General features: G+C 41.4%; 1 protein-coding gene across 1 annotated transcript in view; it reads left to right on the top strand.

The window, feature by feature from the left end:
• The first annotated feature begins 4400 nt into the window (after window positions 1-4400).
• Window positions 4401-15480, top strand: part of TRIP10 (thyroid hormone receptor interactor 10) — a 94361-nt gene continuing 83281 nt past the window's right edge. Inside the window, 1 exon segment of the mRNA XM_032210981.1 lies at window positions 4401-4685. Within this exon segment, the coding sequence (XP_032066872.1) occupies window positions 4662-4685 (24 nt within the window). The 5' untranslated portion in view covers window positions 4401-4661.

The raw sequence follows: 15480 nt of genomic DNA, 5'->3' as shown, positions 1-15480 counted from the left end.
CATTTGTGTTGTATTTGTGCTGATAAATAAATAAAGGGAGATCTATTTCAAGCTGTTTGGCTCTCATCAGCTAGCCATACCCTTACTGGGATTCGAACCAGGGCTGTATTACATATTAGGCAGATGTGTTAACCACTAAGTCACAAGGTTTTCCTCCTTTATCAGCTGAGCCAGGGAAATAGGTATGTATTTAGTGTCACAACCCCTGGTATGCCCAAATATGGTTGGATCTCTCTCTAACCAGCTTCTACACACATTGCTTCTTGCCCTGTCCTCGGGTACCTTGGAGAATAAGCCAATCCAGAGGTGGGTTCCTACCAGTTCGCACCAGTTCAGGAGAACCGGTTCGTCAAATCTACCAAACCGGTTAGAAGAGGTTCCACCAGAAAACAGGCCACACCTACAGAAGAAGTTCCAAAATTTTTTGAAACCCACCACTGACACACACACACATACACACACACACAGACAGACTCACACAGAGAGAGAAAGAGAAAGGAAGGAAGAAAGAAATAAAGAAAAAAGAAAGAAAAAGTGAGAGATGAAAGGAAAAAAGGAAAAAGGACAGAGAGACAAAAGGAAGGAGAGAGAGAGAAAGAAAACACATGGCCGGCAAGCCACTCCCACCAGGTCACATGGCTGGCAAGCCACTCCCACAAAGGAGGCCACACCCACAGAGTAGGTTCGAAAATTTTTTGAAACCCACCACTGAGCCAATCCCATATTTTGTGTGACTGATGCTCAAGTTCCGAAAGACAGCTATGATGCTCCTCCTAATCTATTTGATAAGCTAGACATATCTAGCTTTCTCACCATAAGCAGTGCTACTGAATGCTGAATACATTTATTAGTCTTTCAAAGGAAATGGAACTCTTTGTTTTACTACGCCCAATGCACACCCCAAAAAAGTATGTATTGGGTGTAGGCAACAGAGGGGGAGGCCAGTTTGCTCCTAACCACAAAGCACTTTTTTGGTTTGATACGGTTGGAAAGGAATAAGAATGAAGTGGGTGCGGCCAGAGAGATATTACTATGAAGGAGTGGCAGTGGTGGGTTTCCATTTTTTTTTGAACCTACTGTGGGTGTGGCCTCCTTTGTGGGAGTGGCTTGCCAGCCATGTGACCTGGTGGGAGTGGCTTGCCGGCCATGTGTTCTCTCTCTCTCTCTCTCTCTCTCTCTCTCTTTCCTTCCTTCCTTTTGTCTCTCTGTCCCTTTTTCCTTTTTTTCTTTCATCTCTCTCTCACTTTTTCTTTCTTTTTTATTTATTTATTTCTTCCTTTCTTTCTCTTTCTCTCTCTCTCTGTGTCTGTGTGTGGTGGGTTTCAAAAATTTTTGGAACCTACTCTGTGGGTGTGGCCTCCTTTGTGGGAGTGGCTTGCCAGCCATGTGACCTGGTGGGAGTGGCTTGCCGGCCATGTGTTTTCTCTCTCTCTCTCTCTCTCTTTCCTTCCTTTTGTCTCTCTGTCCTTTTTTTCTTTCATCTCTCACTCTTTTTCTTTCTTTTTTCTTTCTTTCTTTCTTCCTTTCTTTCTCTTTCTCTCTGTGTCAGTCTGTCTCTCTCTCTGTCTCTCTCTGTCTCTGTCTCTCTCTCTCTGTGGCAGTGGTGGGTTTCAAAAAATTTTGGAGCCTCTTCTGTAGGTGTGGCCTGCTTTCTGGGTCCACTGGTGGAACCTCTTCTAACCAGTTCAGTAGATTTGACGAACCGGTTCTACCGAATAGGTGCGAACTGGTAGGAACCCACCTCTTGAGTCGTGTTCATTGAAAGCCACAGTCCTGTTCACCTTCTTGACATAGAGCAATCCAATCAATCAATCAATGCCGCGTTCCTCTACTGTTCCTCGCATCTTCAATAGACATTCACATGCTTTATTTGCGGCACCAGTAACACCCCTGGTTTCCTTGTATGTTGTTTCACGAGACTCATCAACACGTGTGGATGTTCCTTATTAGTTGCAAAGGACTCTTTTTTCCAGCAAAAAAAAAGGAGGAGGGGTGATTTTTTTGTTTTGTTAATCAGGCAGAAACGGGTCTACACCTTAACCAAACATCTGGCTTGCAGGATGCAATTGTTGGCAAGGCTCCCCAGCCGGAGGGGTGCATGCAGCAGCCATGAGGAATGCGGGGACTCCAAACCAGGCTTTCCGAGGTGAGTCAGTTAGGCACGTGGACATCTGGGGGGAAAAAAATTGCCCGGGGCGTTAAGTCTTCGGCCTCTGCCCAGGACTTCTCTTCCCCGGGAAGCGACCAGAAACGAGATCCCAAGATCTCCTGCTGCTGCAAAACACCTTTTACATCCGCTTCGAGATAAAAAAAGATAGATAGATGATGATAGATAGATAGATAGATAGATAGATAGATAGATAGATGTTAAATAAACTGATAGATAAACTGATATAGATAAATAAACCGATTAGATAGATAGATAGATAGATAGATAGATAGATGATAGATGATAGATAGATAGATAGATAGATAGATAGATAGATAGATAGATAGATAGATGATAGGTAGGTAGGTAGGTAGGTAGGTAGGTAGGTAGGTAGGTAGGTAGGTAGGTAGATAGATAGATAGATAGATAGATAGGTAGATAGATGTTAAATAAACTGATAGATAAACTGATATAGATAAATAAACCGATTAGATAGATAGATAGATAGATAGATAGATAGATGATAGATAGATAGATAGAGATAGTAGATAGATGATACGTAGGTAGGTAGATAGATGGTAGATAGATGGTAGATAGATAGATAGATAGATAGATAGATAGATAGATAGATAGATGATAGATAGATAGATAGATAGATAGATAGATAGATAGATAGATAGATAGATAGAGATAGTAGATAGATGATAGGTAGGTAGGTAGATAGATGGTAGATAGATAGATAGATAGATAGATAGATAGATAGATAGATAGATAGATAGATAGATAGATGATAGATAGATGATAGATAGATAGAGATAGATAGATAGATAGATAGATAGATAGATAGATAGATGATAGATAGATGATAGATAGATAGATAGATAGATAGATGATAGATAGATAGATAGATAGATAGATAGATAGATGATAGATAGATAGATAGATAGATGATAGATATAGATAGATAGATGATAGATAGATAGATAGATAGATAGATAGATAGATGATAGATAGATAGATAGATAGATAGATGATAGATAGATGATAGATAGATGATAGATAGATATAGATAGATAGATAGATGATAGATAGATAGATAGATAGATAGATATAGATAGATAGATAGATAGATAGATAGATAGATAGATAGAGATAGATAGATAGATAGATAGATAGATAGATAGATAGATAGATAGAGATAGTAGATAGATGATAGGTAGGTAGGTAGATAGATGGTAGATAGATAGATAGATAGATAGATAGATAGATAGATAGATAGATAGATAGATAGATAGATAGATAGATAGATGATAGATAGATAGATAGAGATAGATAGATAGATAGATAGATAGATGATAGATAGATGATAGATGATAGATAGATAGATAGATAGATGATAGATAGATGATAGATAGATAGATAGAGATAGATAGATAGATAGATAGATAGATAGATAGATGATAGATAGATGATAGATGATAGATAGATAGATAGATAGATAGATAGATAGATAGATAGATAGATGATAGATAGATAGATAGATAGATAGATAGATGATAGATAGATAGATGATAGATAGATGATAGATAGATGATAGATAGATAGATAGATAGATAGATGATAGATAGATAGATGATAGATAGATAGATAGATAGATAGATAGATGATAGATAGATGATAGATAGATGATAGATAGATAGATAGATAGATAGATAGATAGATAGATAGATAGATAGATAGATAGATAGATAGATCCAGTAGATCCGCTCCCATTGCATGGGGAATGGGGGGGGGCTTCTTTTTTTTCTAAACAACGTCTCTTTCCTCGCCCCCCACCCCAGAATCCCGGTGATTTCTAAGTCATCGTGTTTGGCACCGGCTTGAAGTACCTTCGTCGAGGTTTTTCCCTGGGAAGGATTCCTCGGGATCAACCCCAAACGCCCCAAGCCAGCGTGCATTTCGGGGGGGGGGGGGCTTCTCCGCAGCTCTTTGCAAGGAAGATGTTCGCAAAGCCGCCGCCGCCGACCCTCCGGGACTTTGGAAGCGGCCGCTGAGTCGGTGCTGCTCGAGGGACACGCGCTGGGTTTCCACCTTGGAGGAGTCAACGGAGCGGGGGGGGCTCGGGCGCTGCCGAGCGCCGTCCAGCGAGCAGCAGCGACGCCGGCATCTCAACGGATGGCGCTCTCGGACCTTCTGGCATCCCGACGGGGCGGGTTGAAGAAGGACGCGGGGCTGGGCGGTCTTGCGCGCCTCCATGAACTAGGAAGGCGAAAAAGAGACCCGGAGACGGAGCCGTTCCTGGCGCAAAACAAGGCAACAACCCGCCCGGGCTGCGCCTTTAAGGCTGGTCGGGGGCGGAGCAGGGAGTGTCCCGAGCGGGCTGTGCGCTGAGGTTGGGCGGCCGGAGGAGTTCGGCTCGGTTGGGACAACGGCGGCGGCAGCGGCGGCGAGTTGGGCTTCGGGCGGGCCTTAACGAGAGGAAGCGAGGGCTGAGGACGGGAGCGCAGCCAGCATGGACTGGGGCACGGAGCTCTGGGTAAGCCAGCGCGCAACACCCCTCTCGCCCGGGCGCTCCTCCTTGGAAGTTGCCCCGCTCGCGATTTCCTGCTTTATCCCTCCCGCTTTTTGCTTCTTTCGGGGTCTCCATTTCCTCTTCGCGCCCCCCACCCACCCCCCCACCCAGGGCTGGGCTGGTTTGTCTCCTAGACCCCCCCCCTCCGTAAAGATTGAACCTCCTTCTCCTTTCCGCCAAGGAAAGTTTTGAGTTCTCTTGCCCCCCCCCCTCCACCCCCGCCCTGCCCCGCAGCGAAGCCCCTTCCCCACCGGTAGCGCCTGCTTCCATCCGCCACCTCTCCTTAAACAGACGCTCATCCCAGGACGCCCCCCGGGGCGCTAATCCTGGTTCCGGGCCCTTGTCTGTTTTGGCTCCTCTTGGGCTGTTTTCTCCTTTCTCGGCCTCGTAGAAAAGGAAAGCGTGGTTTTGGAATGGGGATCGTGGGCGAGTCGTTCGTCTTCGTGAGTAATGGATTTAAAATCTCCTGCTTCGTTCAGTGTTGTAGAATTACAGGGCAGGTTTAGGTAGGTAGGTAGGTAGATAGATAGGTGGTAGGTAGGTAGGTAGATAGGTAGATAGATAGATGGTTGGTAGGTAGATAGATAGATGGTAGGTAGGTAGGTAGGTAGATGGTAGGTAGGTAGATTGATTGATTGATTGATAGATAAATAGATAGCTAGATACCATAGATAGATTAGATAGATAGATAGATAGATAGATAGATAGATAGATGATAGATAGATAGATAGATAGATAGATAGATAGATAGATGATAGATAGATAGATAGATAGATAGATGATAGATAGATAGATAGATAGATAGATGATAGATAGATAGATAGATGATAGATAGATAGATAGATAGATAGATAGATAGATAGATAGATAGATAGATAGATAGATAGATAGTAGATAGTAGATAGATGATAGATAGGTAGGTAGGTAGATGGTAGATAGATAGATAGATAGATAGATGATAGATAGATAGATAGATAGATAGATAGATAGATAGATAGATAGATAGATAGATAGATAGATAGATAGATAGTAGATAGATGATAGGTAGGTAGGTAGATGGTAGATAGATAGATAGATAGATGATAGATAGATAGATAGATAGATAGATAGATAGATAGATAGATAGATAGATAGATAGTAGATAGATAGTAGATAGATGATAGATAGGTAGGTAGGTAGATGGTAGATAGATAGATAGATAGATAGATAGATAGATAGATGATAGATAGATAGATAGATAGATAGATAGATAGATAGATAGATAGATAGATAGATAGTAGATAGATAGTAGATAGATGATAGATAGGTAGGTAGGTAGATGGTAGATAGATAGATAGATAGATAGATAGATAGATAGATAGATAGATAGATAGATAGATAGATAGATGATAGATAGATAGATAGATAGATAGATAGATAGATAGTAGATAGATGATAGGTAGGTAGGTAGATGGTAGATAGATAGATAGATAGATAGATAGATAGATAGATAGATAGATAGATAGATAGATAGATGATAGATAGATAGATAGATAGATAGATAGATAGATAGATAGATAGATAGATAGTAGATAGATAGTAGATAGATGATAGATAGGTAGGTAGGTAGATGGTAGATAGATAGATAGATAGATAGATAGATAGATAGATAGATAGATAGATAGATAGATAGATAGATAGATAGATAGATAGATGATAGATAGATGATAGATAGATAGATAGATAGATAGATAGTAGATAGATGATAGATAGGTAGGTAGGTAGATGGTAGATAGATAGATAGATAGATAGATGATAGATAGATAGATAGATAGATAGATAGATAGATAGATAGATAGATAGATAGATGATAGATAGATAGATAGATAGATAGATAGATGATAGATAGGTAGGTAGGTAGATGGTAGATAGATAGATAGATAGATAGATAGATAGATAGATAGATAGATAGATAGAAGATAGATGATAGATGATAGATAGTAGATAGATGATAGATAGGTAGGTAGGTAGATGGTAGATAGATAGATAGATAGATAGATGATAGATAGATAGATAGATAGATAGATAGATAGGTAGGTAGATAGATAGATAGATAGTAGATAGATGATAGATTAGGTAGGTAGATCGTAGATAGATAGATAGATAGATAGATAGATAGATAGATAGATAGATACATACATAGATACATACATACATACATACATACATACATACATACATACATACATACTGTATCTTTTGGTCCAGGTAAGCAAGAGCACCTGGAAGAAAAGGAGGAAGTATTTTCATATTCTTAATTTTGGAAATGTAAAAGCCTGTTGTGTTTGTGCCACCAAAGCTAGTAACCCAGTTCCCAGTCTGGTCTGGAAAAAAGTTGCCTTATATATTGCCCCTGCAGGGGACTGGATCACTTGATGGATCTCTGCTGGATATGCCAGCTTCTGCAACATCACATGGGAGGAAGGCAGGATAAAAGCTGCCTCTTAGAGATCTTTCTGTGGTTTAGTCTGACATGCATCTGGGGTAGATATGGGGTAGCATGATTGTTTAATACTTTGCATAGAACCTGCGCTCCTCATACTCAAAATCACTCACCATAAAGAATACCAATAGTGTGTGTGCTTTCTGAGCAAAGTGAGTATTTGACATTAAAAGAGTGAAGGACAAGAGTAGCTAACTTCTTAAAATTGTTTGTATTTGTTTAGACTGGCCCAGATTTCTCCAGAGTGGAGATCTGTCCCCATGAATACATTCTTGCTCCATAATAGTCTACTGCTGGTGATCCTGAACTTCTTTACCATAATTCCAATAAATGTTGGAGAAGTCTGTGAAAAGTAAAGGCTGTAGACGTAGCTTGCCCATTTCTAATTTAAAATGTATTTGGGTTAATGTAGGTCTAACAACCTGGGCTTTCGAGACCAGCTGTCAATTGGGTTTGGTCAGGAAAGCCCACCTCATTGATTCTTAGGCTAAAGAAAACCCAGGTACAAAAACTTCCATCGAGCCTGAGGAAGGAGAGTTTTTAACAGTGTATTAAACAAAAAAAGGATATTTACGCCTCTGATAAACATGAACCAGAGAAAAGAATTTGGGGATGTTGACTTGTAGAGAGTTGACTTTCACAGTCAATTCAAAATAGCGAACACATCCACTCCACAAATGACATAGAATTTGAAGAATGCATTTGGTATCATGCAGAAGATAAATATTACTCTTCTGCTTAGAAAGATGATTTGGGGAAGCACTTGAAAAAGAAGGAAGAGGAAGATTCTTTCATGTGTATGTTTAACAGACAGAAGAGAGACAATGGTTGAAATTGAAAAGGCACAGCACACTTTGGACGCATTTCTGGTCTACATGATATTGGCATTTCTTATTATATAAGCCCACCAACGGTATTGAGCCTTGTCTTTTAAGATTCCTACCATAACTGGGAATTGTGCCAACTGTAATCCAACGTGGTTGGTGGCTACCAGTTGAAGATAGCTGATAGATAATGGGCATTACTGCTTCTTCTTCTTAGAAACTTAGGGGAAACTTCTTTTTCATTCATTGTTTCTGGGGGTTGATATCATTAGAACAGGCCTTTCTCCTCAACATCAGCTTTAGTTTTTCTGTTACTAAAAGGTCCTAAAGATGCCTTTTGTAAGTTGCTGGGTCTAATCAGAGATTAACTCTAGCCTCATTGCTAGAATAGCACAAGCTATTCCTGGCACATTGGAATGGCACAGACAAAGTTTGCCCTCTGCAAGAGAAACAGCAAGAAAATTTCATACTCAAAACAACATGACACTATGAATGACTCTATCTATCTATCTATCTATCTATCTATCTATCATCTATCTATCTATCTATCTATCTATCTAACACAGAGGAGAGAGAGAGAGAGAGAGAGAGAGAGAGATTCATACATATTTAAATTGTTTTAACCTGCATTTGTTTTTGTTTTTTTGAAATATAAATTTTTATTTTATACACATAAACACATCAACAGAAACAGACACACAACTTAAAACAATATAGGAACAATAAGTTCCATCGTATATCATACCGCAGTTCCAAATCGGTTTCTTTGCAGTTAGTGTTTTCCCTTCTATACATTTCTATCTTTCATTCATAATCTCCTTATTCGTTATCCATTTTTATGTGCAATTCTATATATTTATACTTAGCTATTTATAACCAAATATTATTTACCTATATTTGATTTGATTATATTTATATGCCGCCCTTTTCCCCCAAAGGGGACTCAGGGCGGCTCACAATTCAAATCAGGGAAGGGGGGGGGTACAGACAAAAATAAAAAACGAAACATAACAATGCATAATTTAAAACACACAACAGTCATACCATTCAAGACGGGGGCAACAGCTCTTTAGCCCCAGGCCTGTCGGAACAGCCACGTTTTAAGGGCTGTGCGGAAGGCCTGGAGGGTGGTGAGGGTTCGAATCCCCACGGGGAGTTTGTTCCAGAGGGTTGGAGCAGCCACAGAGAAGGCTCTCCTCCGGGTAGTCGCCAGTCGGCATTGGCCGGCGGATGGGATTCGGAGGAGGCCTAATCTGTGGGATCTAATCGGTCTAGTGGAGGTGATTGGCAGCAGGCGGTCTCTCAAGTACCCAGGTCCAATACCATGGACCTGTATTTGTATTGTATTTGTATTTTTTGTATTTTATTGGTCGTGTATGCCGCCCACTCCCGAAGGACTCCGGGCGGCTTACAATAACAGGGGAAGGGGATAAATAGACAAATAGACAAAACAACAATTTAAAATACACAACATTCATAGTTACCGTGGGGCTGGCTATTTCAACCGCCCCCCCCCCCACCCCATATTGTGCTTTATATTCTTACTGTCATTTATTCTCTTACATACAATTCTAGGTATACATTCACATAGTTATTCTTTTTCTTTGCCATTCTTATACTGTTGTTATTCCGTTTAAAAGGTTATACGGTATAGTTTGGATTGCTTTGTTTACCATCCCTCGCACCTGCTGTATATCCACCTTATTTTCTCTTTCTTTTCTTTTTAACCTGCATTTGTAAAATACAACAAGAACTTCCTGTATTTGCTAATTCTTTCCTGCGGTCCAGTATATACTATAGGTGTTTGGTTTGCTTGATAACTTTTCTGTTGTGCCCCAACCAGGCTCCAACAGTGAAAGGGAGAGTTGATTGCTGGGTGTAGGGAAGCAGTAGGGATGCATCAGCAGGGAGAATCAGCAAACCTGAGGAAATTTGTCCTGTGCATCAACATTAACTTAATAATGCCTGTGAATCTTGCAGTTCTGCCCTCTGCACATGGTGCGTTGGAATTTCCCTTTGGAGAAGGAATGGCCAATCCTGGGCAGATTTGTTCAACCTATTGTTCAAGCTGTTCCTCTTGATATCTGTGTGTGTGTGTGGCCTGATGAATTTTCTAATGACTTTTAGGGGAGATTTATAAGCTTCTGGCTTGAATCTCCTGATGCAGAGCTTAAAAGAGGCTGGGTTTATATTGGTGAAGTGATCAGGAAGTGACATCTAGGTGTTTATGACCTGGCTAGTGCTGGTTGCATGAGCGTTGTCTTCAGCATTGTCTTGCACCATTGATCTTCTTCCAGCATAATGATTGCAGTTCAAACCTCTTTTGATTCTCCAAAATCACCAATACATTATTGTAGTTTTTTTTTGGGGGGGGGAGGACTAAGGAACCCAAACTACAGTAATGCATTGGTGATTTTGCAAACTTGTAATGACAAAAGTTGCCTTAACAATTCATCGAATTATATGTATGAAGGAAAGGAAGGAAAGACAATCCATTAACTTGTCTGTGGAGATTAATTATCCAGGTGCTTTTTCCAAAAGATTCTTAGTGTTGTTGTTGTTTTTTTTTTAAAAAAAAACACGTTTCACTTCTCATCCGAAATGTCCCAATTTCGGTATCAGACACGTTGGTTTTTGAGCGTTTCTCATAGTCACCCAAGTGAAGTGTTATATCTGCAGTGAAATAATGAAATCTGAAGTTTCGAAGAGCCTTCTAACCGTTTTGGCAACATATATCGTTATGCTGTCTTTTTGCCTTTTTCTGTATTGAGTAATATTTATTCATGTGATGGGTATAGAAATAAATGGAAACTTTTCTTTTATATAGTGACTTTGGCACTAGAATGTAGAATAACAGGGTTGGAAGACCTTGGAGGTCTTCTGGTCCAATCCCCTGCTCAAGCATTCTGCACAAATGGTTTTCCAAACTCTTTTTTATTGAAAATTTTGAAAAAAAAACCTTTTACTTCAGTAAACATAGGATTGGGCTGTCTTTCATCAAGGGACGCAGGGGGCGTATTTCTTCTTAACAAAACCAAATTTATATCAAAATCCACTCCACTATTTTTCAAACTAGTAAAGCTGATAACTGATATTTCTGGCTGGAGGCAATAACAAGGGTTAAATTAGATTGGAAACCTGAAGTTTTTCTATTAGGAATTATGTCGGTGAAATACAAAAAAGAAGTACAATATCTAATACTACATATACTTAACAGCAGCAAGGATCGCTTTTGCCCAGAAGTGGAAAAACAAACTAACCCCAAATGAAGATGAAATAATAAGAAAAATTATGGACTGTGCCGAAATGGATAAATTAACGAAAGAAATACAGGGAAAGGAAGAATCAGAATTCTACCAGATATGGGATAATTGGTATAGATGGATGGAGCAAAGAAATAAAAAGCAATGAAAGAATAGAACAACAATCAAAAATAATAGTTATGAGTAAAACAAGGGGGTCATGATTGGTGAAATCAAATCGGGACGAAAGCTGGCATATAGACTGTAGAATGCTAGAGAAAAAAAGGGAAATGATATGAAACAAAAATGGGCTTGTGGAAATACCATCCCCAAGAAAACATAAACTGGGATTTGAAAGAGACACCTATAACAATAGAAAAAGAAAGGAAGGGAAGAAGGAAGGAAAGGAGGGGAGGAAGGAAGTAGAGACTGGAGGGACGAAGGAATGGAAAGGAATGGAGGGTGGAAGAGAGAGAAAGAGAAGGCGAGATAGTAGGAGAGGAAGAAGAAGTGTGGAGGAGAGGTAAGGGAAGAAGAAAGAGGTAAGGAGAGGTGGGAGGAAGGGAGAGAAAAAGAAGAAGAGGAGGGAGGAAGAGAGAGAAAGAGTAAAAAGCACCTAACTTCCTGGTAATGTTCCCTTTTTGTGCCCAGTGACATGGATGCAGATTGTGGTTTTTTTTGGGGGGGGGGCGTACCCCCCCCCCCCACAAGCTTTCTTTCTGAATTAAAAGGTACAGATGAATGGGTTATTATGATTTAGCATTTTCCCAGGAAGGTAGTGGACTGAAATCAGATTTTTTTTAAAAAATAAATATATTGGATGCGAAGCCTTATATATAAAAAGATTGAATTATTGCTTCAGCGTCATTACTGTTGTAATCGTGAATGACAAATGCCCGCTAGAGAGCTTCTGCTCGCCATAATCATATTTCTTTATCAATACTCCATCTCCATTACACTCTTGTATTTCTCCTTTCATTGATTTTGGGTGTGTTATGTTCAGGACTGGGAGGAAAAAAAAATTTTTTATCTTTCAATTAGTTTGGAGGATACGGTTACAAACAGCTGTCCCTTAGCAGGTTTCTATGGCTAATAGCTTCTGCAGTCACCCAAAAAGGCACTGAAGGGGGATGTATGTTATACCCATTAAGTGTCACATTTACTTCCATAAATATTCAGGTTCTTTTGCTTTATTGGGAGGCCTGTTAATGTGCTTTTGGAATTTTAAAAAAAATAAACCTCTTTAATCAAGAGTAGCAATCTTTTTCATCAGACTATGGGTAAAAATCAGCATCCAGAAGAATTTCCACAGTGGGCACAAATCATGAGATTTGCAATTGAAAGTTCAAGAGCCTATTCAAAGATTTGGCTCAAATTATTTGTTTATATTTTCACTTGTCTTTGGGGTATTGTCGTCATGATAACTATAGTTAACAATTTGCAATTAAAGGGCACAATAGCAATAGCAGTTAGACTTATATGCCGCATTCATAGGGCTTTCAGCCCTCTCTAAGCGGTTTACAGAGTCAGTATATTGCCCCCAACAACAATCCGGGTCCTCATTTCACCCACCTGGGAAGGATGGAAGGCTGAGTCAACCTTGAGCCGGTGAGATTTGAACAGCCGAACTGCCGAACTAGCAGTCAGCTGAAGTGGCCTGCAGTACTGCACTCTAACCACTGCGCCACCTCGGCTCTAATCATGTGACTATGGGGCTACTGCAATGGTCATAGTGTGAAGAATGGTCATAAGCCACCTTTTTCAGTGCCATTGTAACTTCAAACTGTCACTAAACGAACTGTTGTATTTGGAGGACTATCGTTATGTTTAGCCTATGATATATCCCAGGTGGTCACTTTGTTTACAATTGCTTTTCTAAAATTAGATGCTTCCACTTCCAAGCTTTATTTTTACTCTTAAATGCCAGACATTAGCCCAGTGAAATATAACCATTCTACATTTTTAGGTAAAATAGCAATAGCAATAGCAGTTAGACTTATATACCGCTTCATAGAGCTTTCAGCCCCCTCTAAGCGGTTTACAGAGTCAGCATATCGCCCCCAACAATCCGAGTCCTCATTTCACCCACCTCGGAAGGATGGAAGGCTGAGTCAACCCTGAGCCAGTGAGATTTGAACCGTTGAACTGCAGATAGCAGTCAGCTGAAGTGGCCTGCAGTACTGCACCCTAACCACTGCGCCACCTCGGCGATAGATAGATAGATAGATAGATGATAGATAGATAGATAGATAGATAGATAGATAGATAGATAGATAGATAGCAATAGCAATAGCAATAGCAATAGCAGTTAGACTTATATACCGCTTCATAGAGCTTTCAGCCCTCTCTAAGCGGTTTACAGAGTCAGCATATCGCCCCCAACAACAATCCGGGTCCTCATTTCACCCAGACAGACAGATAGATAGATAGATGATCGATCGATAGATAGATAGATAGATAGATACATACATAGATACATACATAGATAGATAGACAGATAGATAGATAGATAGATAGATAGATAGATAGATAGCAATAGCAGTTAGACTTATATACTGCTTCATAGGGCTTCCAGCCCTCTCTAAGCGGTTTACAGAGTCAGCATGTTGCCCCCAACAATCCGGGTCCTCATTTTACCCACCTGGGAAGGATGGAAGGCTGAGTCAACCCTGAGCCGATGAGATTTGAACCGCCGAACTGCAGAACTGCAGTCAGCTGAAGTAGCCTGCAGTGCTGCATTTAACCACTGCGCCACCTCGGCTCACAGAGAGTTCTGGGGACTGCAAAAAAAAAAAGGGACCTGTGGCCACATTAAGACTTCAGATAACCTAATTGAGCTTTAAATTGTGCATTCAATTGCTTGCAAGTCTATGCATTTTACGGGAGAAGTATGTATTAGCTGCTGCAGCGCCCTGTGGTATGTATCACTGATGACAACCTGTAATTGTTCTCTGTGATCCGTGGAATGGTCCTCACTTTCCCCGCTTTCCCACAACGCTAAGTGTGGAAGCCCTGAAGATCCAAAAGAAAAGATGGCCTCCAGGGCTGACACTATAATTTACCCAATTTGATATAGAATCTAGTCTTCCTGAAGAGAATAGCAATAGCAGTTAGACTTATATGCCGCTTCATAGGGCTTTCAGCCCTCTCTAAGCAGTTTACAGAGTCAGCATATTGCCCCCAACAACAATCTGGGTCCTCATTTTACCCACCTCGGAAGGATGGAAGGCTGAGTCAGCCTTGAGCCGGTGAGATTTGAACCGCCGAACTGCAGATAGCAGTCAGCTGAAGTGGCCTGCAGTACTGCACTCTAACCACTGCGCCACCTCGGCTCAGTAAGAAAGAACGTTGGTCCTTACCTGAACGTTTCTTTTCGGTAGACGAGAGGGAGGGGCCACTCCTGGGATATTCTCACAGCCTGATTGGTCCAAAGTCTGAGGGAAATCTCTTTTAACCTCCTCCTTTCCCTGTGGCTCCCACTTCCTCAGTCGCATTTGGCAGAACATGCTGCCAAAAAAACAGACACTAGCAACGGAACCCCCCCCCCCCCGCCCCTCACCCCGACTGACTATCACCTGCGTCTGACTGGGGCAGGGTGTCGCCCCTCCCTCTCGTCTACCGAAAAGAAACGTTCAGGTAAGGACCAACGTTCTTTTTCCGGTAGACTTGAGGGAGGGGCGACTCCTGGGACGTACCCAAACTCAGTCCCTGGGAGGGAAACTAGGATTCGGGGGAAAGGGTGGTCGCTACCTGTTGTAGAACCCTACGCCCAAAAGACGCCTCGGCCGATGCAAAGGCTTCCAGCTGGTAGTGGCGGATAAACAGTGTCTGGGATGACCAAGTGGCCGCCCGACAAATGTTTTCGAAAGGAGCCCTCGTAGCCCATGCTGCTGTATTAGCGGCACTCCGTGAGGAGTGGATCGTGATCCCCGAAGGGGGGACCCGGCCCGAGGACTCGTAGGCTATAGAGATGGCCTGTCGTAACCACCTGCCAATGGTGGCAGAGGAAACTCTGGTCCCCAAGGAGCCATGCTGGAATGAAATAAAAAGGGCCTCTGACCTACGGAAGGAAGATGTGCGTTGGAGATAAATGTGCAAGGCACGACGAACGTCTAGCCGGTGCCAAAGGCGCTCCCTCTCAGGGGAGGGCGCCGGACAGATTTTGGGAAGGGTGAGTTGACCTTAGGGAGAAAGGTGGGGTCCAGCTTACT

This window comes from Thamnophis elegans, chromosome 2 (genome assembly GCF_009769535.1).
Source record: "Thamnophis elegans isolate rThaEle1 chromosome 2, rThaEle1.pri, whole genome shotgun sequence".
Taxonomy (NCBI): domain Eukaryota; kingdom Metazoa; phylum Chordata; class Lepidosauria; order Squamata; family Colubridae; genus Thamnophis; species Thamnophis elegans.
This window is presented reverse-complemented; position numbering and strand designations above follow the sequence as displayed.